The sequence below is a fragment of the Macrobrachium rosenbergii genome, chromosome 43, assembly GCF_040412425.1.
Source record: "Macrobrachium rosenbergii isolate ZJJX-2024 chromosome 43, ASM4041242v1, whole genome shotgun sequence".
Taxonomy (NCBI): Eukaryota; Metazoa; Arthropoda; class Malacostraca; order Decapoda; family Palaemonidae; genus Macrobrachium; species Macrobrachium rosenbergii.
The window spans coordinates 14350732-14377873 of record NC_089783.1 but is presented as its reverse complement, the minus strand read 5'-3'; the positions used below and the strand labels follow the sequence as shown (position 1 = coordinate 14377873).

The window sequence follows — 27142 nt, the reverse complement described above, 5'->3', positions numbered from 1 at the left end:
TATGTATGTTTAAAAAATCACAGTAGATGCACGTGACTTCAGTGTACAAGCGAATCCCACAAGAAAATGACAGGCAGAAGTTCAGTACCATGCGCTTTCACGTTTAACGCATCGTCTGGGCACATATATATATTTATTTGTGTGTGTGTGCGTGTAAAATGTATACTGTATACATATATATATATATATATATATATAATATATATATATATATGTATATATATATATATATATATATATATATATATATATATATATATATATATATATATATATATATATACGTACACACATGTGTGTGCGTGTGTACAATTCACTTCATGTATTTTTCATATCCTTTAGGTTAACCATTTCGACGGGGAAAATTGAAACTCCTATTATACTTATCAGAAAGCCACACGGCATTTGGTTTTATGTGATTTTTATAGTGAGCCAGACGTATTTTGCAAAAAATTTGAGAAACGGGACGCGATTCAGTACAAGGGGAGAATGAAAGTTAAAGATTACTGAAAATGTTTTATTGGAATGTCTTTTACGTAATGCAATAATAATATTCAGCCTACTAGCTGTCATAATCGACGCATTTAGGATTCAAATACCAAAAGCAAATGAACAGAGTAATAATGGAACATAGAATTTTAAAAGTTTCATTAATTTCGTTTCGCATTTTAGACTTATAACAGTAACATGATTTGCAAAATTGTCAAACACCTCGCAAAGATGAAATAAGAACGTCTCATTATTTTTCTATATGATTGTACAAATTGGTAATTAAAACAATTTTTTCCATAAACATGTTTCTACAATTATTATTTTCACTATAAACTCTTTAGTTTCTGTAAACTAATGTAAAAAGACCTGTAGTTTAATACTGGCGACACTACACGAAATGCAATGTATGGACTCAGTACCAGCTGCCGGCAGCACTGACATGATCATCTTTCTAAAGAACCCTGTGCAAAGCAGTAACCCTTTAGACGACAGTACATTGCCATATAAAGACAGGCTGTTTTTCTTAGAAGCTGGCCTTATGCCAGACGTTGGCGTTTGCTCTTTCGAGTATCCCATAAAAGAACTTGATAATAAGACGATTTCTTACAAAAGACTTGTTTAAAATAATAAAAATGCGTTCAATATCTTTTCAATTCCTCGACGACATTACCCTGCTGCCCTGTACAGCTTCTTCTTTCAAGTTTCCACTTTGTGACTCGAATACTTTGAGCTATTCCAGTGGTGTATCCAGGTCTTCAGCGATCTTCCTTCATCCAGGGTTTCAGAATCCTGGAAGGTTTGGGGTAATGGTAGACCTATAGTTTCGGGCAGTGGCCATCCTATAAGGAGGCTGATCACCATGATGCCTATGATGAGGATGTATGGGAATAATCCGCCCAGCTCCGTCTGAAGGAGAACAAAAGTTATTAAGTAAATTAAGGCTATTCCGTAACAGGAATAATTGTAAAAAGTAGGTTTCAGGGATTATGCAACGATGTCATCTTCTAATAGAATGCCGCTTTTTTACCCATTACCTGAGTTTTAGAGGATTTTAGAAGTTAGGATTCAGAACCAAATGTTTTTCTGACATAACAGGATCGAGAATTCTGTTATGCTTTTATAAGGGAGTTGTGCTGATAGTATATAATCGCATAAAAATTTTAACTGGGCAGCGAAACGGTTAAAAAAATTTTTCATATTAAACGTTACTTTTTGACGGAACTCAATTTACAAGCAATATATTTTGCGGCAAGAAAATTTCCAACGTAACTGGTACTCAGAGAGACTTTTTGTTACAGATGTGTTTAAAGACGAAGGAAAATGCAAAATGCCCTTTGTTGATCCAACAAGTAGGGTACCGAAAAGCTAAGTTTTTTTTACCAAGCAAAGATAGCGGGAAACTTTTTACTATAACTAGACTCTTCCCATAAATATGTCTACAAAACTGAATTCTCGGTTTTTATGAGCACTTAAGTCAAGTCCCATAATTACTTTTAATTTTTCGTCTGTTTTTCAACCCACGAGGCATAGAACCTTGTTAATGAAAGATAATTTGTAACCTATAGTAAGCTGATCTGGATTACCAACCATTTCAGCTACTGATATCAGATGGCTCTTTAAAAGGAGAAAAAAATCATGTAACGTTTTACTGCATTATGAAGACAACCTATAAGCACTGAAATTGTGGCTGGTCTTGAATGAAATTTCAGATGCCAGAAAACTTTCTTCAGGCAAAATTGATGGAGATATCATTTGCTTACTAGAAGGAAATCGTTTTCTTCATTTTTGATTGCTGGAGGGGAAAGTCATCGAAAATATTTGTATGAGCTATAAACTATGATCTAATATCTCATAAATTTTGCTTCGATTTTATTTAAAAAAAAAAAAAAAAAAACCTACTGGAGCAAAATTGTGAGCTGATAATACTGAGAATTAAAGCAAATGAGGCATAATGACATCCATAAACAAGGATAAATAATGAATATTAGCGTACTCGGTTCAAGAAGCAAGTAAAAAAGTGAATGTAGTGAAAGACATTTAAGAATGCCCGATTAATGAAGAACGTATTTGAGCTTACCTTAAGAGGGTATGGGGCAATCATCATGGCAAAAAGTCCACAAACTGTCATCCAGGCGAAGCCAGTTGCCCGGACTGTGGTGGGCAGAATTTCCGTCATCATGACAATAAGGATATAGATATATTGTGTTGAAAATAACTTGATGAAGCCCACTGTGGTAAGTAACGCCCATTTATCTGGGAAGAAAATGAGAAGTAGATTAAGAGGTTTGACTACAAATATTTGAAACCTAAACAACAGTCATTTACTTTTTTCTTATAAACATTTTGTGGGGCAATTTTCTGAACTCCTTGCAACCTGTCCGGACGATTGATCCACATCAATGGCATGTGTGTGTGTATGTGTGTTTTTTAAATCAAGAGTCAGTCGTTTTACATTTAAAGAAGTAGTGACGTATACCCTTGTACCAATTTATCTCAGTATTAGAACGTTACACCAAAACTGTATCTCAATGTAGGAGCATGGTCCCATTTTAAAAAGGGTAAGATTATTAACACTCTTGATGCAATATTTTTTTTATTTTTTCCTTAAGAAATACCGAATTAGATTAGAGTTCTTCTGCCAATCTCGGTATCCTCAGCAGCATCATAAAAACGTGAAGTTAAGAGAGAGAGCGTTGGAGCAAATAATTGGTCCTCGTGTATCATGCTAGCTAAACAATTTGTTGGCATAAAAACAGCGAATTATGAGTATAAACGCTTTTAACACTTGTCTGTTCTTTGCGTCTAGAATAATAATATGACCAAGCAAATTTGGTCAACAATTACTTACTGATTTTATATGCAATACTGTTTTTTTTTTTACTGTAGAATCTGGATACTTCAAGGTAGTAGAAACCACTTTCCGGAAGTCTTTCGAAGAATAAAGCCCTGCCAAGGTATCCTTGCTCCGCAGTTAGCTTTAAGAAGCATTTCTCAAATTTCTGCAGGTGCATTCCACTTTTGGCCAATTTTTTTTCGTTTAATAAAAGAGTAAGTTTATGGCAATAAAGAATGCAACTGAATACACTGCATTTGAGACCTGCATTCTATAATTTATCATGGAAATAATCATACTGGCAGGGATGCATTAAAAGATATCAAAAAATGCTATTTAATATAAGTGTATTCCTAACGTATTTGCTTAACGAATAACCTTCTCTCTGGTAGAGAGAATAAACTGGACTGCGTCTTACCATGGATACAAAAACATGCGGCTAAGCTGAAGATGGCGGTGAGAAGGACAGTGGAAAGGAGGGTGAACCTGCGGCCCAGATAATGAGTGAGCAGCCACCCTATCAGATTGCTCGGAAGTTCAAACGCCGACAGAACGAAGTGACTAAGAAAGAAGTTGCTTGAGAGGACGTTGATGCTCAAGAGGGTGATGCCGTAGGTCAAGTAGCAAGCAAAGCTGCGGAAATGTGGGCTCCAGATGAAGGGAAAACATTGTGGAAAATGATTAATGAGATTATTCTGTGTATGGCATTCATAGAAATATGTATGGTTGGTATCTTACTTGCCCATTATTGATTCAAGCTAATTTTGAAGGCATTTTCCTTTTATACCTGGTATCATAATATAATCCTTAAGTTAAAAGTTAAGAACATCAGATGAAAGACCACTGGATCAATGATGTACAAGCATGATATCACTCATATAATGTTCCTAAGGTCTGGATGCACCAGCGACCAAACTGCAGGTGACAAGTTCTGGTCTGTAGGTAATTTATAATTAACTTCTGTTGCTGATCATTTTTCAAATATATTCAGAATCTATAGTCAGAAAACGCCAGTTTAAAGACTCCTACATTTGTGACACAGTACAAGGCAACTGCATACTATCAGTATGAATAAATTGCATATAAATACTACATCGTTGTCTTTTGTAACATGCAGGAGTAAATGCATTTTCACTTCAGAAGTTTAAAGACAGGTGCATCCGTAACACTTAACTTTTAAAAATGGCAAGAAATGAAAGTGATTCCTCTAATCCTGCAAAGGTATGCACATCTCACTGACGTTACTTTGTCGGTCACAATGAACTCACCTGTGGATGAAGAGGATTATGGTGTTGCGTCGTAGTTTAGGGTACTTGAATGCGTGGATGAGCGACAGGTCCTCTTTCTGGTTGTTCTTCAGCAACACAAGTTCTAACTCCAGGTCTGATCGAGATGGAACGGGGTTTCCATTCACTTTGGCTATCTGAAATCAAAGGTGTTGTCACTGAACAAGATCTGTACCACAGCGTTCCAACTTACAAGAATATCCACGGATAAACGGTAACGAAATGTAACTAGCAAATGACAGGAAAACAGTGAAGATGTGGCTTAAGTAGCAGAGGCAATGATGATAATAATGTGATGGTGAAGGGGAAAAACCCGAAATCCTTACACGGCAAAGATAAACTCTAAAAGCGACCTGCATTTAATTGGGGCAATTCCTTAAGACGAAGCGAGGGAGTGAATAATGTTTTGCATTTTAAAAATCCATAACTACTATCAGTTTCCAGTTTTAGCTAGCTAATTCATTAGATTAGGGCTTGAAAGGGCAATTTCAAGGCAATAAGCATTGATTTCCTTTGCATCACTCCTATTTATGCTTGTCATGTAGGTACTTCCAAAACCTGGCCCCCACCACTCATGTCATAATGAAGGCTCAGGCAACACAAGGCAGAAGTTACAATTATGCAATATAGTTATTACAAACTAGTCATAACTAACTTTACTTCATGGAAAGGATGAAATAACATAATGATGTCTGTAAACTAACTGATCATAAATTTGAGATTATGACAATGACCATTCCCCTTGGTGAAAATATGATGAAATTTATTGCCTGCGTAATGTCTCTCCAGTCTGACAGTTGCTACTAATAGCTGGTGTGCGAATCTGGATAGCATCTTTAAACAACACTCCCGAAATTTGCATCTTTCAAACGCGTCTAAGACAAAATTCTTTCCTGTTTTAAATTTGATACTCTCAGCTCTCAGCTTCTCCATATTTTTTATGATTTTAAAATGGATACGTCAAACCTATTTTCATTCCAGTTTTACACATAACACCATGTCTCTGAAAGATCAGCTTCGTGGATGCTGGATACTTTCTTAGATACCACATATGATTCTCTTCTTAGCAGGACTTTAGATTTTTTGAAAACCTTTCTTTTCTTGAATGAAGTAGTGTTATCATAAATCTGGGAACTGCTTTAGGCACTGTCCTTCCTGACTGGGTTGTATCGAAGGTATTCTGGGCTCAGTAACCCACCTGTTATTTTCAACTCTTAAACTCGCTTCAAGGTTTAAAATCTGTTTATTCTTTGATACCACTTTGGGCTTAGCTCTCAAAGGCTAAATGATCTATATCTTATTGGGCCATTTACTGTTGACCAGCATTTGGGAAGCTGAGCTGTCTCTTGTTCTATTTTCGAAATTCCATTCACACCTTTTTTTTAATAGACCGAAATTGTTTTGAGTCGCTTGTCCATCATATTCCCTTCACAAAAAAAAAAAAACTTAAAATATGGCAAAACAAAATTATCCCTCAAACGACAAGAAGTATTTACCTTAATGACAACATCTGCACACTCGGATATTTTCCCATGGGCTAAGAGCCATCTTGGGGACTCGGGCAAGTATCTGTAGAGTGGAAAGGATAAAAGCTTAGAAAAGTACTTTTAAAATCTTTGTTTTATATTTTCCTCTTAATCTTGGAATTTTCTCTACCATTTTCAAAGTTGGTTCGGCATAAGGATTGAAACAAAAGAGGCTAAACTATGGTGGAGATTACCGATGGTCTTATTTGTTTAATATTCATTTTGTAAACTAAGGTAGACCTACTCCGTAAAAGAATATCTGAAATATAGGTCAAGGTCTGGGAACAGACAAAGCCAAAGGAATAAAACGGACCCTTCAAAGTGTGATCGTCTCGAGATTTTAATGCCTCAGTATTTCACTCTTGAAGGGGCAATTAGATAAAACTGTAGGATTCCAGTCATTTTGAAAAAGATAGGAAGGTGAGTTAGCTTTTTGAAGGTCTCATATTGTAAATGAACTGTTTACAGTTAACCAGTAAACACTATAGCCTACTTTTTAACTTCCTAATTTATTAAAAATAGTTTTTGAATTAGAACTATCATCGAAATATTAACAAATAGCAAGTTTTGTTAGATCGGAAAGAAATAAACTCTAATTACACAGCAGGATACAAGATTCATTACTGTTCTGTTATAATCTATTTTGAATTTACGCCAACTTGTTCATGCTTTCATAAGAATTATCTATTTTTTCAGGTGATTTCAGTCAACTCTTCACTGAACACCAACGGCAGTTATGTCAAGCTGGACGGCGTTGTGAGTTTCCAATTTTGTCTTTATTACATATCTTGACTATTATTATTATTATTATTATTATTATTATTATTATTAGTAGTAGTAGTAGTAGTAGTAGTAGTAGTAGTAGTAGTAGTAGCAGCAGCAGTAGTAGTAGTAGTAGTAGTAGTAGTAGTAAGATTAGGTCATACTCTCATCGTTATTAAATTTGTGAACGTGATTTATCAACTGTCATCTCAAATCCTCTCACTTCCAGTACAAGCCGCAAATAAGGTAAGGCACGACAGAGATTAAGGCCAGGTAATCCCATCTGGGAACCAGCCAAGCTACGAGGGAGGTGAAGCACATCGCTACAGTCCAAGATACGAAGGACAAGCAGGCAGCCATCGCCCTCTTTTCGGGACACAGAACTTCCAGCACTGGAACAGATAAAAGATGACATTGGATAAATATCCGTTGGCAACGATTCTCAGAATTTGCTAGAAATTACCATATTGGATATCCCGTGGGTGTATGATTGTAAGGAGACGAGAAAGTGGTGTTTGTAAGTTTGTGGAGGAAGCTGCATCTCTCAAAAATAAACAATGTACAGTCAGTTTGACATAAATTTCTTATTAGAACGTAAAAATTATTTTATGGCTATGATGCACGTTAAAAACGAAGAAGAAGAAGAAGATGCGTCAGGGCATGAATTAAACGTGAGTGGATTTAGTGAATCTTTCAAGCTGAATTTTGTAAAAGATTTTTTAGTCTTAATCATTCAGATGTCGGTGATCACAGTTGTTGCTCCTTTAGTTTATTTGAATTAACAAATCAATACAAGGTAAATAAAATTCAAACTATAACTTCTAGCTCTAGGTGAGGACAAACTGTCCACATTTTGGGATAAAAACATGCTGGCCATTAACCTATTCATTCCCAGAACTAGGGTAAACACGTGTTGTTGACGGCGACATTCATGACTGACAGCAAAAATATTTTATCAAGGTAAATAGATTCATAACTGTTGGCTCGTTGCCAAAAATACGAAAAAAAACTTTTTACAAGACTATTACAACACTGGAAAAGTTGAAAATAACTGTCCTAAGAATAAAAAGTTTCGGAGGGTAATATAATGTTGGTTGTTACGCCTGTTACTAAAAATGTTACGAATAAAACTAGCAGCACTAGAAGAGATGAAACCGATCTTTCGTAAAATTACCATTCCTTAGCAACGAGAAACGTATTTTAGATCAGTTCTCTGTAATGTTGTTACACTCGCTGGCCTAGAAGAGTAAGCGCAATATGTCGTTGACTTTGTTTTTTTCTGTAATTAAGCATCATTTAATGTAAACATGACACTTGTTGTTGCATTCATTAATGAAAAGTATATAATTATATATATATATATATATATATATATATATATATATATATATATATATATATATTTATATACATATATTATATATATATATATATATATATATATATCTATTTATATACATATATAATATATATATATATATATATATATATATATATATATATATATATATATATATATATATGTGTGTGTGTGTGTGTGTGTGTGTGTGTGTAATTCTAATAGCCACAATGCCCTCTTAACTTCTCGAATTCTTCGCGCTTTTTTGGATATGCTTGTCGCGGTCAGGTCGGCAACGCGACCTCCCTGTGAATATGGTAATGCGGTTCGCTTCCCGCGACCGGCGTTCAGACTGTTCAATTTCTTCCGTTTGGATATTTTCGGCTTCGTAGTTACAAGCATATCCAGAAAAGCGCGAAGAATTCGAGAAGTTAAGAGGGCATTGTGGCTATTAGAATTACATATGTGTCTGGTAAAAGTGACCAGTAGATTCTACACACACACACACACACACACACACACACACACACACACACACACACACATATATATATATATATATATATATATATATATATATATATATATATATATATATATATATATATATATATGTATATATATCTTTTACCCGTGTATTCTTTATCAGCGATTTTTTTAAGACGAACACGTCTTTGTTATCAAGGTAAATGGAATGTTAATGATGAATCCACCGTCGAAGGGGCAACAATTTGTCAATTCATTATTGAAAACTAGTGTAAATAGGCCTGTCGCTGATTGTACCGTTAGTTACCAAATTAGTTACCAGATTATAGAATTAACAGATATAATTTTGAAATTATTACTGTAATTGTACCAATGGCCATCAAATCACTCATGCAAATACCTGTACATGCATATAATATTCTGTCTAAAACCAGGCAGCTAGTTTCAGCAAAAAGTTAATCCCAGTTCATCTCTCTCTCTCTCTCTCTCTCTCTCTCTCTCTCTCTCTCTCTCTCTCTCTCTCTCTCTCTCTCTCTCGCTTTCTCTTTTACTGCACACACACACACACCAAAACATCTGCAGCCAAGAGAATTTATTCTATACTAATTATGATGAAAATGACTAAATACATATAACAAAACATCGTGGGACGGAGCTAATTCTTAAAATTTCATTCTTTAAGAAAAAAGGAAAAGAAAGAAAGCGCTCTGCCTACCAATGAGATACGGCATTTGGTAGTTGGTTTCGAATGCCATCCCTGCCAAGAGACGAAGAATGATATGCGCGGTCAGGTCCCGGAACCAGATTACCGGCAGCGTGAAAACAATACCCAGAAGAACGGAGATGAAGAACATCGCTCGGCGACCTGTGCTGTTAATGAAGAGAGAGAGATTAAGAGTTTTGTGTGGAAGACATTTCACAGCTACAGTGAATAATCTATTCGACATAGTTTATTCTACTCATGACTTATCATCACTGTCTTTGCGGATGTAGACACAAATGCATATTCGTGTGTGTGTGTGTGTGTGCAAATAATATCCTATTTTGATTTTCATGTTAGTATTTATTCAGTTCGTTGCGCACCCGTGTTACGTGCGTACCTAAGTAAGCTCATTTCGACAAGAATTCTCTTCTATATATTTATATAATTGTTTTTATATGAATATATACAATAGCCTTTCTGTATTTACTGACGATGTTAAAACTCTAATAGTTAACAGAGGCTTCTCCATTTGTTTCCTTTTCAAGTGATAAGTTTTGTGTTTAATTTCGCTTCCTTTTTCTTCTCTGCAATTAGGCGGTTCTTTATTACATTTTGACTGGTTTCTTGAAAACATGTGCTCACTAGGACTTATTAAGGATCACTATCATTATCAAAAACGAGTTTGGTGCTAAAGGAGGAATTACAAAGTAGGCTACATTTATTTTTTTGTTGCTACAAGAACAAATGAATACAAGAAAATAAAGGCAAAGCTTGTTTCTATACAACCTGGACGCAAGACTCAGTAGAGCAAGTATTATAGTTCTCTGCAGCCTGACATGATTTGAATAAAAGCCAAGGAGGTAGTATAAGTTCCATAACTATAAAAGTAAAATCACATCAATAACAAATAGATAAGCAGAATTATCATTTAATATTTATAGATGATAGTGAAGATCATCGAATGCAGCTGAGTATTTTTATCCATAATTAACTTCGGAATTGCTTCTGACTATTCATTTTCTATTACAGTAGTACAGCAGTACTTGCAAAAAAATGGGGAGCAACTGAATGTAATCAAATATTTGTAGAGCAAAAAAAAAAAAAAAAAAACCTTCGAAACTGGTACTCACTACTTATCTGATATAGGAGGCAATATCAAAGTACCAATGCAGCTCCCGAAGACAGAGGCTGAATAAACATAATTCGAATATTCTTCTTTCTCACAAAACCAGCCATACTCAGTGGCCCAGGTGCTGGTGAATTCGGCCGTGCTGTAATCCCAGCTGTTTCCACATGCTGTACGAAGACAAGGAATGACATCTTTAGTTTGAATGGAACAGAAGACGAGCCCCTCGAGATGGGGGCTAGCGGTTAAAAATCATGAAAGGAAAACAGAGGGATTATGGTAACGCGGTTAAAATTGCCTCTCGGAAAATGACTAGTGGATTATGATTTTATAAGCTTATATTTAAAATGAAATCGCACAATGAAATAATATGAAATATGACTGCAGGCTGCACATTTAGAAATAATATCTGGGTTTTATCAGGAAAACAGACTATGAAAAAACAAAGTTTATTTGATAGTGGAAGGAATGATAAACCGAGCTACCGGAAAAAAACCCAGAAAAATCTAAATACGAATTCACAATTAATTCAGCAGAAAATAAAATGGAAAGAGAAATATATGGAGAATAAAAGACTTACCTAGGAAGGATTAGTTCACACTTTCGCAGAGACAGAGAGTTTAATACATGAGTAGAGGTTTACCTTGCGTGTCATTATGAATGATGAAAGGTGCATCTGCTTGGCTTGCGAGTCCCTTCCACTCGATGCTGTAACTCGAGCAGCTGGAAAACTCGCCTTTCTCGCTTCAAGAAATGGTTAGGATAGATTAGTTCGTGTATATATATATATATATATATATATATATATATATATATATATATATATATATATATATATATATATATATATATATATATATATATATATGCTTAAAAATCACAGTAGATGCACGTGACTTCAGTGTATAAGTGAATCCCACAGGAAGATGACAGGCAGAGTTCAGTACCAAGCGCTTTCACGTTCATTAACGCATCGTCTGGGCACAGATGAGACACAAATAAAAAGGAGGTCACAAAGTAAACAAAAAGAACAAGAATACCAGATGATCAGTTGTCAAAGGGTAATAAACAGAAAGATAACCCAGGATAATCCGGGATCGAGTTGTCACCAACTGGAACCATGGGCCAAACAACAAGACATACGGAAGTTTAAACTTACAAAATCCAAAAACATGTATAACCTTGAATACTAGATGGTTAATTGCCAGGGGGTGAAAAACAAAATGATAATCCACAGCAAATCCAGGATCACTCCGTCAAAAACTAAATCCATATATATACTTAACCATAAGAGAAACGGAATCTTACCTATTCAAATTGCAGAAATATGTTCAAAAATTAATATTAATTTTGCATATATTTATCAACAACTTTTTAAATTATGAAGGCATCAAGTTTAAACAAACCAAGACTTAAATTTAGCACACTTTCATTATTTGACTTGATGCATAACGAGAGAGCGAAATATGAGGAGAGTTTTGTTTTGCTTTATTATTCTACATTTTTTATTCAAATTATTCTTTCTTGTCTTTCGCTTAAACCTAGAATGATTATAGACATTAATTTCCTGCAAAAAAAATTATTATCTCATTAATTGTATATTCGTGATCATTCTGCCACTATTACAACCGTGAGAGAGGGAGAAAGCAAGAGTAACATTCTGGCTGTAATAGAGAACCATTACTAAAAATCCCTGTAGCTGATAATCCAGCGAATAAGGACAGTAATCTGACTCACGTCAATGGAATCGTGAGTGTTTTCCATTCCGTGTCGTTCAGTTTCGTTCTTTCCCTCCCAGGGGTGTGACACCAGTGCGGTGGCACAGCCATCTGGAACAGCATCAGGTTGGCCTGCAAAGGCAAATTTAGCGTTTTTAAGGTTGCTTCATTGTTTCGTATCGAAAAATTTGAATATGTCTTCTTCAACATTGAAGCTCCCTTTTTTGGGAACTACATGCTCATAGTGGATAGTATTCGTCGCTATAACCTTTTTCATGGTATATCTATAAGATAACAGGAAAAAACTCGTGAAAAAAAAGGTTATGTGTTATTCAAAAGAAGCGAAGAACAGTACATTACAATAATGAAAATAGAATTACTTCATGCATTATAATAAATACAAAGCTTTTCATTCACTGCAATGAAGGAATAAGAAAAATAACAGTCCGTCAGATGCAACGACTTATAACAAAATTACTCACTGTAGCAAAAATCTACAAATTGTGATGGAAAATATAGAATATATACAATATATTTATAGTAAGAAAGATTCCATCAGTTCAGAATAACTGAAAAGAAAAACCACATTCACTGCAAACAAAGAAACAAGGAACATTACATTCATCGCTACGAAGAACGCCGTTGGGCAAATGACGAGGGCAATCATCCACTTCTGGTAGGTGCCGTCGTTGCCGTAGTGCGAAAGGAGCTCGTCGAAGTCCCGCGCCATTTTTCAGGGCTTTCCCTCTCTCTCTCTCTTTCTCTCTTTCTCCTGCTCTCTTTATCTCTCTCCCCTTCTCTCTTTCTCTCTCCTGAAATTTGGAATTTCTCCTGATGAATGGTGCTGGGAGGCATTTATCAGGTTCCCCTTAAACCCAAGAAATGTTAGTAAATAGCGTTTGCGATTGATATTTAAATCTGTACGATGCGGTGATATTTATGGTAATAAAACTGTGTTCCTTTGCCTAAGAGGAAACTGGCTTGGCTCAGAGCAACCAGCTTTTACTTCACTCTGCCAAGGAAACGCCCATATAACAACAAAAGTCAAGTATATCTTAGTTTAACCAGACCACTGAGCTGATTAACAGCTCTCCTAGGGCTGGCCCGAAGGATTAGATTTATTTTCACGTGGCTAAGAACCAATTGGTTACCTAGCAACGGGACTTACAGCTTATTGTGGAATCCGAACCACATTATAGCGAGAAATTAATTTCTATCACCAGAAATAAATTCCTCTAGTTCTTCATTAGCCGGCCGGAGACTCGAACTCGGGCCTAGCGAGTGCTAGGCGACGACTCTACCGACTCTCCCAACGAGGAACTCATATAACAACAACTAAGGGATCGCTTTAGGGAGACATAGTCACACAACGATTAACTGGCAAATGTCCATAACTCCAAACTTTCAGAATGACAGGAAGAGGATCAAGTCAAATGACTACATCAGTGCCGTGTCAAGAGTTACGCAAAATCAAACATGGACCTCTATGCAGTCAAAGACTAGGCTCACTTCCCGTATTTGGAGGTTAATGATAACGTAATTTTAGAATGTTTAGATGACAAGATGCGGGCCATGTGTTTCGTAGCGCTGCTTTCCGTCAAGCAATCACCTCTCATGAACGAACTCCTTCGAGCTTAGAGGTCAGAAATAAACTCCAGATGAAAAGGAACTATTACTGAAGAGACTTTCGTTATCACCAATAAACCATTCCGATTTTTTACTCTCCTTTTTTTCTGTAAGAATAAATTAGGTCTTGCTTCTTCTGTATTCCATACTGGGGATCTGTTTATTTCTTAATTGTTGATGATAAACTTATGCAGTAAAAAGGAAATCGCAGAAGATTTTCTGAATTCTAATAATATTCACCAAACGGGTTTGCTGATGTAATTGCAAAGCGAGCACTATCATATCCATCATTCAAACTTTATAGTGACACTACTACTAGCTAATACAAATGAGAATGAAAAAATGCTCATAGTAGCATGAGTCTTGAAATGGAGAAACAAACCCACAGTTATGTATTGGTACATATATATTTGAAATTTAAAAATGATTCTAAATAGAGAGCTTTCGGGAATCTGTTCGGTTGAAAAGGGGAATCGAACAGATTCAAGAAAGCTCTCTATTTGGAACTATTTTTAAACACATTTGTACCCATACATAACCGTGGATTTGTTTCTCCACAAATAAGAATGCTATTCAATTAACAAAAAGGAAGATGATACGTTTCAAGATTCGTGTTTATTTTTTATCAGTCTATCACGTATGGATTTGTCCTCTTGCATAAAATCTGATCAAATAATGTAACAGTAAAAAAGAAAATTTCGTTCTTTAAAAAGTGTAAAATTAGTCACCACTTCGTTTTTATGTAAAATTGGTCACCAAATCTTTTCTGGTCTACTTTTCTTACCAAACATATTTTGATTTTCAGGTCGGATTAGCGCCTGCAGAATTGTAAAAATGCTGTAATAATCATTTCTATGTTACCATTAAACTTTGGTCTGGAAAAAAAACTCTACCTATGATCGCGTCCATGAAATCAAGGATTTTTATGTTATGTATTTGGCAACAGGTGCGCTGAGTGTTTAGCACACTCGAAGGCCGGTAACATACATTAGATTCTTACATTTTAAACCTTTTTTTATTAAAATAAAATCATCTTAATCATTACAGTTTTCAGGTCAAAAGGTCAGAGCATAATTCCAAGACATAAGTTTTGAATTTTGAACTCTCACTCATTTACTAGTGAGAGTTTGTGAATTAATTATCGCAAAGAAACAGAAAAGGAGAAAAAACTCTTATATGCAAATTTTGTTCTGCAAGGATTAGAGTTAAGGGCATTAACCACTTTTATGTTTTAAGATTTTAGGCATAAGAAATATGGGTGAGAGGGATGTAGAAGAATGAAATAAATAGATCATAGTAGTAGGTATGTCTCTACATGATAAGAGAATACTGTTTATAGTTTATAGATCAGGCTTTTTTCGACAGGAAATAAAAGTTTTATAGATTATCGATTAGGTCCCCTGATCAGCAGTGGGAAAGGAGATAAATTGGTCAGACGTCTGGGAAAAGGAAGACTAGTCATGTGTTATCCACAGACCAGTCATGCGTTACCTAGAGGAGGCCTTCTCAAAGAGGTCGTTTAAGGAAGAGAGGGGTGAAATCCCTTACGGAGGAGAATTGCCATGAAAATCTTATAAATTGAAGGAAGGTCACACGAAGGAATGAAAAGAAGGGTTCAAGATAGAGCAGAATGGAGATGGTGGTATTTCAAAAGCTGTTTAGATATTATAACACTGATCACGTGATGAATACCCAGGTTAAAATTACTAGGAAGTCTATTAAAAACAGCCAATTACAGTTAATTACTAAAATAATTCTTGCTGTTACTATTGCTATATATGCCAGGGACGATACTCGATTTGTAAAATTTGCTTCCTCATTCCCTACTATCAAAGGCAACAAAGAATAACCTATGAAATAAAAAATCCGAGGCAGAAAAACAAAACTGAACCTTACCTGAATCAAGCGATGTAGAGCTCAGACGCATGGGAATTTAAGTTTGATGTCTCATCCTCCCTTTTCTAAGTATCCAGCTAGACCTCCTGCATAGCGAACCTTAACTGAATTCTTCAGAGGACGCAAGGACCAACGGTCTAAGTCACACACACACACACACACACACACACACACACACACACACACACAAACGTTCATATACACACCGCTAGGGGACACCAACCAGACCTGTCATCGCAATTACTCGAAGTAATAAGAAACATGATGCTGGCTTCCTTTACTCATCCACCTCTTCCATATGACATCCAAGTAACAGGCTTTTTTATTTTTTTTTTTATTTTACACATTTGAGTTGAAGGCTGGAATAGATATGGATTAGTCCGTGCTGTATGGCATGTGATCATTTATTATTATTATTATTATTATTATTATTATTATTATTATTATTATTAACAATGAATCTCTTTTTCTTAAACTTCTTATTAAACTTCACTAATTTATTGTGTTCGTCCGCATTATTATTATTATTATTATTATTATTATTATTATTATTATTATTATTTTTTTTTTTTTTTTTTTTTTATGAAATTTGCATGAAGGTGTTTGATGGTCCCCAGATTATCTGGCCCTAATAATTATGACGTAAACCTATTTTCAAATTTATGAGGCCCCCAAAATGGCAAAAGATACAATTTCCAACCATTCATAAAAAAATCTCATGAGTCATTAAGATGGTGAAGAAATCCACAATGGTGTAAATGTAAATATATATGCATATATATATATATATATATATATATATATATATATATATATATATATATATATATATATACATACATACATACATACATACATATACATTTACACCACTGTGGATTTCTTCACCATTTCCAGTCACAATATGTCACCTCAACGCCTTATGGCGCGTCTCCAAAGCATATGGATACGTAACATGTGCAAGCTCCAATTCCTTATATTTTGGGAGAAATTGTAAATTGAGAAGAGATGCTGTACCATTCAATTACGATTAAATCTCATGTACTGGAAGAAACTGCGACACTATTAAAATGAAAATGAGATAAGTAAGGCTGACTTTTAAGGGAACTGATTAAAGAATGCAACTTGCTGAAGTTGCTTTTGGGGATAATGAACTTTGAAACAATCAGAATATTCTTTGTTACGGTGAAGTTTACTAATTGTTTTACTTTAGAACAGATATCTAACAAATAAAGAATTTTCAGTTCAAATGGTAAAACCTTTCGGAATATATTTACCTTGTCTATGAACTTTACCAACCCAAACACTGTGATTGCGTATAATTTCCTATTTTAATATTTTCTCCCCCGCCCCTCTTCAAAATTATATAGAAGGAGCTTCATTGCCGTGACATTTACGTATTTTCAAGATAAGGATGTCAGGGAAATTGCAAAATTACTTCCAACGAGAACCGGATATATTCCAAATACGGTCATTTCACCCAAAATATTAATGTTATGTCACCCTCCTGTCCATTTCCAACTATATGTCACTGTCTTGTAAAATATGACGAGTGCCTCAGGTGAATCTAGTTATATTTTCAGAATTTTCTTTGGAGATTTCAAATAGTTATTGTATTCGAGTGCAAGACAGCTAGAATATTCACACTAAGGTGAAGTCTGCTCACTTGGCCATAATATCACTGACCTTGGCTCGATTTTTAAAGCCACAGGCATGTATACATACGTATATATATATATATATATATATATATATATATATATATATATATATATATATATATATATATATGTGTGTGTATACAGTATATATACAGTATATATATATGCATATATGTATAAATATAAATATAAATATATATATATATATATATATATATATATATATATATATATATATATATATTATATATATATATAATATGTATATATATATATATATATATATATATATATATATATATATATGCTAAATTGGGAACATTTCAAGTTTGGGAAAAATCTAATAGTTTAGGCGTTGTATTACTGATGTAATCAGCCAACAGCACTGAAAATTAAAAGTCACAAAATGTCTGATATTTAATCACCCACCTGCATTTTAGCTCATAAATATGTCTGTGACCTTGAAAATTAGGTCAACGTCAGTGATAGTGTGGTCAATGGATCATGTTGATATTGAAAATAGTCCATGGAAGCTTTTTAATAATAATAATAATAATAATAATAATAATAATAATAATAATAATAATAAATTGCAGTGCGATTTAGAAAAAAAAGGCTGCATACAGAACTTCCATAAGTACGCTAAATTAGTTTTAGCGGTGGGTTCAAACCTAAAGTCCTTTTCTCAGCTACAGCCAAATATGTTATCTCAGGTGGATGACAAGGTGGCCGATACAATTACACAGGCGAACCTTGTAAACTATGGACGTGATGTTTTTGTTTACATAAGAAAACAGTCTGAAGAAACACAATCCTTGTTGACTGACAATGGATCGAGTCATAGAATAAATGTAACTAAGAAGTAAATAACTCGATCGATGAGCTCAGAATTTCCATTAGTTTTTGTGCTATTTCTTTTTCATGCAGAGCAAATCGCATTTAATAAAATTCAGGCAGCTGGCGAAACTCAGTTTTTTGTACATGAAGATATCATGTAAGTCATTGTCTCTAGATGTACCAGAAATTTACTCTAAGGATTTTATGAAGGTTGTTTTTTCAAGCTAAGTGATAGTCGGTAAGATGCAGGAAGACAAAAAAAAAAAGTTTCCCTTGCAAATGGTCTGATGGCTACATTTCATTTGGTTCTTACCAGACTTATTCAAGTCACCAATTCTGGTAGGAATATTTTTTTTAGAAATAAGATCTAATTTACCAAAATATGCTGAGAAAATGTTTAACCAATTAATTGCCTATCGTAGTTTTTTCTTTAACTAAGCGATGAGTCGAGCCATTTGCTAGATTTATCACTACTAGGAATTTTTACCTTTAAAAAATTGCATCAAAGACAAAAAAAAATAACTATAACCCTCTTGTATTACTGCAGGCAACTCCAACATCAGTCTGGTTCGTTGAGAGTATATACATATATAGGTGTCACCATGCCAGAGAGCGTGACATACCAAAAATAACATTTTACAAAGTCTGAAAACCAACTGCGTGTTCTGGGACCTTGACATACTATAGCTTCACACTTCACAATATTGAAGAGAGGTTGGTTAGTTGGTTTAGATTAAACTGGGTAAATTTAGGCAGCAAGGACCCTGAGCGCAGTAAGGCGTGAGAGGAATCAGGAGACCTTGTTTTGACTTCCTTTTGGGAGAAACTAAATAGATCTTAAGGTCTGTCGCATCGTATATAGCAGATATAAACCTGAAAATGCAATGGGAATTTTATTTGAAAAGGAATTTTCAGTACTGCTCCAACCAATGGCATTATTATTTTTTTCATTAAAATCACACAGAAACAACTTCATGTTCAAGATGTTACCGTTTAATTTAAAAATCATACTAGTCTACAACCACTTTTCTTGCAGTATCTCGCGCTCACGGTACACCACATAGATTCGCGTCATTGTTTTTACTGAAGACCAAAATATTGTTCTTGACCTTTTCGTTTCTAAGCACGTACATACAGCAGAAATTTATAAAACATCAGTATAATGAAATTACGTTTCCAATGAACGGCAGATGATATCATTCCTCTAAGAAAAGTTTCAGTATCAATACACTAAATTGCAAGCTTATTGTGTCGTAAAGCGGTGACAATCTACGTTAAGAATCGCACGATTTCCATTTAACGACGAAACCAATTGAACACGAAAGCCTTGAGAGAAAATCATTACGGCATCGAAAACAAGAGATAAATATCGCCTTCAAGTTCCCTCCACCATTAGGCGTCACGACAATCTTGGCAAATAATTTATCAAGAAGTGGCGTTATAAACTCACCCTGAAGAGGATGGAAAGACCCGAAATTTCAGTTAGAAGAAAATAAAAAAAAAAAAAAAATGTGCGACACGTCTCTGCTGAATAACGGCTGGAATACGAGTTTCGACCTGAAGTGCTTGAAGAAACAAGAAGAATCGAAAAAAAAGCAAATAAAATTTTACGACGAAAACTTTGTAAAACGATGAAGAGGAAGAGGCATAGGGAAAAACTAGAATAAAAAAAAAAAAGTAGATTACATTTCAGAAAAAGAGCTAAATGAAGGTAAAGATAGAAAAGAACATCCACTCTCATTAAAGGAATTATCCCCAAGTTAAGGTTATACCAGATGTCTCGATACCGACGAGAGAGCTCATCTTGAAACCCAAGTAAGAATCTGTCTGTCGAGCCTTAGAATCACTCGTCTGAGGCTCCCGAACTGAGGTCTTTAAAGTCAAGGTCTTCAGGACTTAATTATTCCCCACCCCTCCCCCCGCCTTCGTGGTGCATCGAAAGACAATGCTAAATTATTATTCACATTTATGAAACTTAAAATTTAATTTTTGTAAAAAAAAAGTGCAATTTTAACAAAAGGGCAAAATGAGGGTAACTTTCGTGTAATAGCTGCATATATATATATATATATATATATATATATATATATATATATATATATATATATATATATATATATATATATATATATATATATATACATATATATATATATATATATATATATATATATATATATATATATATATATATATATATATATATATATATATATATATATATATATATATATATATATATATATATATATATATATATATATATATATATATATATATATATACAAGATATATATATGAATTATATATGTTTGTTTATGTATGTATATATAGGTATATATATATGTGTGTGTGTGTGTATGAGTTAAACTTACTGGGGCACGAACTGTTCAAATGCAAAGGAACTCAAGCGAAAAAAGTTAACGAATGGCATGAATCCTAACCGGTTTTGTCATATTTAGGTATCGTCAAGACGGCTGGTATATAGCAGCAGAAATTTACATTAAATAAGCAAAGGTAAAAAAAAAAAAAAAAAAAACATTGCCAACGAACGTATAAAATGTAGCACAAATTATTTAAAAAAAAACGGCTGACAGCAGGAAAGCTCAAGTGGTGTTCCCATTAATTTTCTTCCTTATCGGTTATCGGCTTTCTTGCTTAAAAAAAAATCGATCTGGTCTTCAGTCGCTCTTATCTAAAAGCAGTTCCACCCGAACCATTTCTCTCGGCACGTGATAGTTCCTTAACATTTATGAAGGCACCAAGATCTGTGGTTACACGAGCCAGATCGATTTTCCTACAATAAATAGACGCTGTTTTCATTGATGAGGTTAATCGCACGTGCATCTGCCCGAGCAAAACATTTAATGCTGCTCATCTCGTAATGTTACACTTAAAGGAAACTGAACAGTTTCCTGCATATTCCGAGAATTCATAAGGAGTCCTGAGTGGCACGGCCAGTGTAATTGTCATCAAATTATAAATATTCGTTGCTAAAGAATGTCAAAAGATATAACTCTGCTGCTAAAATAAAATCATACTAGAGCTGCATCAATTCAACAGGCATTGCTATCGGCTGGACAGCCTTCCTCCTTCACTTTCCACTTAACCAAACTGAATACTTTGCATAAAAACTGACGGGAGGAAGCAAAGATAACGTCCTCGGCCACCCGTGATGCATTCTAGATTCGCGCGTGGGCAACTCAAGAAGCGAAATGCGCTTGCTGGCGCAGTTGCGCCTTGGTCTAAAGATACACCAAAATATCCAAGATCTTCAGTATAATGATTGTGATATTCCCTCTGCAAATAGTTTTAGCCTACCTCCAGAACGGTGCACTTTTGTTAGAATTTTTCCTGTTTTGTTTGATTTTGTGCTGTGTTAATTATTTTCAGCACTTTGACGTGCGCAAATCGTAGGATTTTGAATTTACGCATTCTGTTGTCATTAACCGAGTGTTTCAGTTTTATTGTATAATATAAAAGATGGAGGTAAATGTAATTCATGACTCATATGATCTGAAAACACTCTTCAATCTGTAAGCAATGTGTATATCATTTGACTGAACGTTTTTGAATTTACTCAAATCACAAATAAAGAGTTATAAATCACCGAGGTTTAAGTCTAATATTCTCAAGCACTAAAGATAAGGAATTTTCAGAGCTGCTGTGCCTCTTGTTTTCCTCTTTCTCTCTCTTCTTATGGTAATAATGTCATCACAGTTATGAGGACTTTTAATGATAAGAGCTGATAAAATTATTCCACGTCGACTGATAGTAGTCGACGTGTGATCAAGGTCTAGACCTTGCCTGTGATGGTTTAGTATTGGACTTTCGACTTGCCCAATATTATCATTATTATTATTATTTATTTTTTTATCACAGTCATCCTATTCGACTGGGTGGTTTTTATAGTGTGGGGTTCCTGGTTGCATCCTGCCTCCTTAAGAGTCCATCACTTTTCTCACTATGTGCGCTGTTTCTAATAGCACACTTTTCTGCACGAGTCCTAGAGCTACTTCGGCATCTAGTTTTTCCAGATTTCTTTTCAGGGATCTTGGGATCGTGCCCAGTGTTCCTATGATTATGGGTACAATTTCCACTGGCATATTCCATATCCTTCTTATTTCGATTGTAAGGGTGACAAATCGCGCCTCTCTTTCCTTGTGTTTCTCTTTTCAGATGTACATTAATCACGTCATGTATTTTACCTGTCTTTATTTCAGATTCTTTGTGTACCTCATCTTATGCATCATTGTACGGCCTTTCTGCCTATATGTATATTTACCTTCTATATGCCATGTAACAAATGTTGTACGTATTTTTATGCTTGTCAGAAAACACAAATCGTGTATGGATGCAGCGGTGGGCCTTGGGTCGCCTGCTACCTTTCCGACCGCTTTTTGTCTTATAAACACCTGTCGAGAATAATAAAGGTACGGGCTGTTCTAGAAGTAAGAGCCCGTGCTGGCACAAGGCCAGCTAAATCTAAAACAACAACATAATAAAGAGTTACGGGCTGCTCTAGGAGCAAGAGCCCGTGCTGGCACAAGGGCAGCTAAATCTGAAACAACAACATAATAAAGAATCAGTCTTTCATTCCTGACTTTTCTTGAAGCCTCACACGATTTTCAGGTCTTGATACTCTCTCATCTACTCCGGTGTTCCATGATATTGCGACATCAACGAGCGATACTTTCTTCTTGATTTTGTCAATCAACATCACGTCTGGTCTATTGGCACGTATCACCCTATCTGTTCTGATACCATAGTCCCAGAGAATCTTTGCCTGGTCGTTTTCTATCACTCCCTCAGGTTGGTGTTCGTACCATTTATTACTGCAAGCTAGCTGGTGTTTCTTGCACAGGCTCCAGTGGAGGGCTTTTGCTACTGAATCATTCCCTTTTTTTTTTTTGTACTGGTTCAGTGCAAGCGCCAGACATTCGCTTGCTATGTGGTTTATGGTCTCGTCTTTCATATTGCACTTCCCGCATATGGGTGAGGTGTTATTTCCATCCGTTGTTCTTTGGACATATCTCGTTCTTAGGGCCTGATCCTTCTGTTTCCTTCTTGAGTTCTCCCCCCCTCCTTAGCCTTATTATTATTATTATTATTATTATTATTATTATTATTATTATTATTATTATTATTATTATTATTATTATTCTTTGGGTATAGGCCCTCTTTCGAACATGTTTTGTTAAATATGATGGCAGCCTTGGCTGCATTAATCCTGTAGATTATTCGTTCAACTCTTCTAATTATCCTTTTTTCTTCTTCAGTAACAGAATTGAGTAAAATGCCAAAGTTCATTGTAGGGGTTTTATTTATAAAAATATAAAAAGTCGAAGGTAATGGAAATTCCGGGGCGGGGTCCAAAACGAGTGCAGGGGTCGTCAGTGCTTCTGGGATCGCAGGTCTCGCGATCCCAGAAGCACTGACGACCCTGCACTCGGGTTTTTGGACCCCGCCCCGGAATTTCCATTACCTTCGACTTTTTATATTTTTATAAATAAAACCCCTACAATGAACCTTGGCATTTTACTCAGTTCTGTTACTGAAGAAGAAAAAAGGATAATTAGAAGAGTTGAACGAATAATCTACAAGATTAATGCAACCAAGGCTGCCATCATATTTAACAGGACATATTATTATTATTATCATCCAATCTAAACGGATATTTATGCCCATATATAATAACAGAGAAAAGAAAATAACAAACAAATAAGAACAAATTAATAAACAAATAAATCTTCAACATAAGTCAGAAAAACTAAGAACGTGGTGAATGGCGCATTGAATTAGTATTACACCCTCTCTTCCCGTAGAAGTGGGTCCTGCGGGATAGTGCCGTTATTGCACCTCGTGGTGCACTGTAGGCATTACTTAAATCCTTGGCAGCGTTCCTTCGACCCCTAGCTCCAACCCCTTTCATTCCTTTTACTGTTCCTCTGCTAACCTTTGTTTCATAGTGCAACTGAGAGGTTTTCCTCCTGTTACACCTTCAAAACCTCATTTGCTCTCAATTTTCCTGTCTGCGCTGAATGACTTCGTAAGTCCCAGCACTTGGCCTTTGGCCTAAATCTTATATTCCAATTCCGATTACATCCTCTCTTGAACGTCTTCATATGCACAAAGATAATTCCACAGCTCTGTTGCAAAAAAAAAAAAAAAAAGGAAAAACTGGTATAGCGAAGGATCACAACCTGATACATCAATAGACTGTAGACGACGATGCTTTAAGAGCAAATAGCATGCACTACTTCGTTCAGTTCCATGCTGTGATATGGTCGAAATCACATTTTCAGCCATAGAGGAAAATAAATCCATTACTTTAAACAGCCAGTCTATTATTTTCTAACCTGATGACTTGCAGATTGGAAAACAACATTTCAGTCAGTGGTTGAACAAACTACTGGAAACTTGCCGTAAAAATACAAATACCTCTTGGTATAAAAAAAAACCTCATTAACAAGTTTCCTAACAGCATCAGATGACGCAACTTTCAAGCGCTGTTATAACAGAAACTTTACCTTGGAGTCAGAGACATCATATCGAATCACTGGAACAAAAACCTGAGTTTAGCTGAATTCTTCGTTTGGCTAGAGTCCAGCCTCATATCCTCTTGACTACACCAATTCCTTATGCATTCACTTTACTTCTTGGGATAATCTATTGACTACAAAGAGTCTGCTTACCGTTCTATATTGTTGTTCAGTTTAACAATCATGCTGCTGGCAGACTACAAACAATGGTTCATTAGGACTACCCTGAGAAACACTTGACAAAATATGTGTAAGTTCACTTAACAGACACTCGGTAGCTCTACTGACAGTCATTTACAATGCAGTGAAAAATCTGAAGTGCCCACAACCCCTGAGCTAAGGTGTTTATGTTATAAGGACTTATAGATAACAAAGTCAACGGCAGCTCTGAAATCAGTTTTAAAAAGTTGAGACTGCTATCCGTAATCAAAATGACACCAAGAGACCGTTTTTCTCAATAAAAACGCTCTGTCGAAACATTCTCTAACTTTCACTCACGGTGAATTTCTTCATGTTTTTACGAGGAAAATGTAGTGCCAACCCCCTCTGAAACTACTTTTAGTTTCTAAAAATACCTCGGGATTTTGGTGCAAATCGGGGGGTGGTGCAAATCGGGGGGTGGTCCGCATTGCAAGAACTGACGCATTGAAGAGTCATAAAAATTATCACAAAGGCATTGAGCGGTCTCTGACAAAAATTCTAATCTAGCACACGAATTCGATTGGCCTGCTTTGATAGTGATGACATTGATATCCATTTTTGGGGGGTAATATACCTGGAGTCGTTGTACGTTGAGTAATAATTATATATAATACTGTATATATATATATATATTCAGAAAGCTACAAACGTCCTTTAATATCCAATTTGCTCTACCTTGGAAATAATATATTTTCATATATGTTACCGAAGGGGAATTTTTTAGTTGATAATAAGTCCACCGTCCCGTGGGGTCGAACCAGCGACGGACGAGGAATCAGGACTACAGGGACGCACTGACGGTGGACTTATTATCAACTAAAAAATTCCCCTTCGGTAACATATATGAAAATATATTATTTCGAGGGTAGAGCGAATTGGATATTAAAGGACGTTTGTAGCTTTCTGATTGTATATGAATCACGGTGATGTGATAAATAGTCATATATATATATATATATATATATATATATATATATATATATATATATATATATATATATATATAGGTATCCATTTTTGGGGGTAATATACCTGAGTCGATTTACGTTGAGTAACATATATATATATATATATATATATATATATATATATATATATATATATATATATATATATATATATATATATATATATATATATTGGTTTGTTTATTTATATGTATATATATAATTGTATATATATATAATATATATATATATATATATATATATATATATATATATATATATATATATATATTATCAGACAAAGAAAACAGGAAATTTAGATGTCAGGCTTGTCTGGTATTATCACCCCTGAGTCAGTGAGTTCCTCGTTGGACGAGTCGGTAGAGTTCTCGGCTAGCACTCGGCTAGGCCTGAGTTCGGTTCTCCGATTGGCCAATGAAGAATTAGAGGAATTTATTTCTGGTGATAGAAATTCATTTCTCGGTATAATATGGTTCGGATTCCACAATAAGCTGTAGATCCCGTTGCTAGGTAACCAGTTGGTTCTTAGCCACGTAAAATAAGTCTAATCCTTCGGGCGAACCCTAGGAGAGCTGTTAATCAGCTCAGTGATCTGGTTAAACTAAGGTATACTTTTTAACTTAACCACCCCTGAGTTGAGCATGACAAAGAGCAAAGTTGATCGCGTTGCTGCTGGCTCTAGGGTTTAGCTAGTGTAAAGGGACCAAACTTCCCCTGGCCATAAACTGAGCAGCCGTCAAATGAGATTTTTGAACAGTATTAGCGAATATGAAATATAAAATCTCTTCAGAAAACATAGTTTGGCCTGAAGGAAACATTACATTCAATACCGCTTCCACTCGGAGACTAACCATCTTAAAACATTATCTTTGTCTAGCCTGCTCCTTTTGGCAGCCCCTTGTAGAAGACTTCTTTTTATATCCAGATTCAGTTTAGCCAAACATAACTTCCAGTGCCATTTGAATGCCAATACCAATACGTGTACTTTACTTCAAAGCCAAGGATTTTATTGGTTTTACTCGGGTTTGAATAAGGAACAGTTCTACCTCTGATTGATATGAAATGACAAGAGAAAATCCAGGGGACATTACAAAAAAATAATCTTTATCATTAATATTACGGCTGACCTTCCAGAGGTTT

At 35.1% G+C, this 27142-nt stretch overlaps 2 protein-coding genes across 3 annotated transcripts in view; one reads left to right on the top strand and one right to left on the bottom strand.

Moving 5' to 3' along the window:
* The window catches only part of LOC136828583 (cotranscriptional regulator ARB2A), a 323128-nt gene that overhangs the window by 28300 nt on the left and 267686 nt on the right, over positions 1-27142 (top strand). The window contains exon 2 of the mRNA XM_067086591.1: positions 6834-6893. The gene's annotated coding sequence lies outside the window, so the exon portion shown is untranslated. The remainder of the gene's footprint in view (positions 1-6833; positions 6894-27142) is intronic.
* Positions 503-25477, bottom strand: LOC136828581 (organic cation transporter 1-like). Of its 2 annotated transcripts, none has more exons than XM_067086589.1 (12): positions 25409-25477; positions 12891-13083; positions 12291-12403; positions 11197-11297; positions 10558-10723; positions 9440-9594; positions 7123-7291; positions 6108-6180; positions 4594-4748; positions 3744-3958; positions 2570-2745; positions 503-1398 (listed from the first exon to the last, which is right to left on the bottom strand). In XM_067086589.1, exons 2-12 carry the CDS (start codon positions 12999-13001, stop codon positions 1189-1191), a joined length of 1644 nt encoding a protein of 547 aa, XP_066942690.1. In that variant the 5' UTR covers positions 13002-13083; positions 25409-25477; the 3' UTR covers positions 503-1188. The 2 variants fall into 2 exon arrangements, with proteins under 2 accessions (XP_066942690.1, XP_066942689.1); XM_067086588.1 differs by lacking the exon at positions 25409-25477 and adding an exon at positions 15794-15927.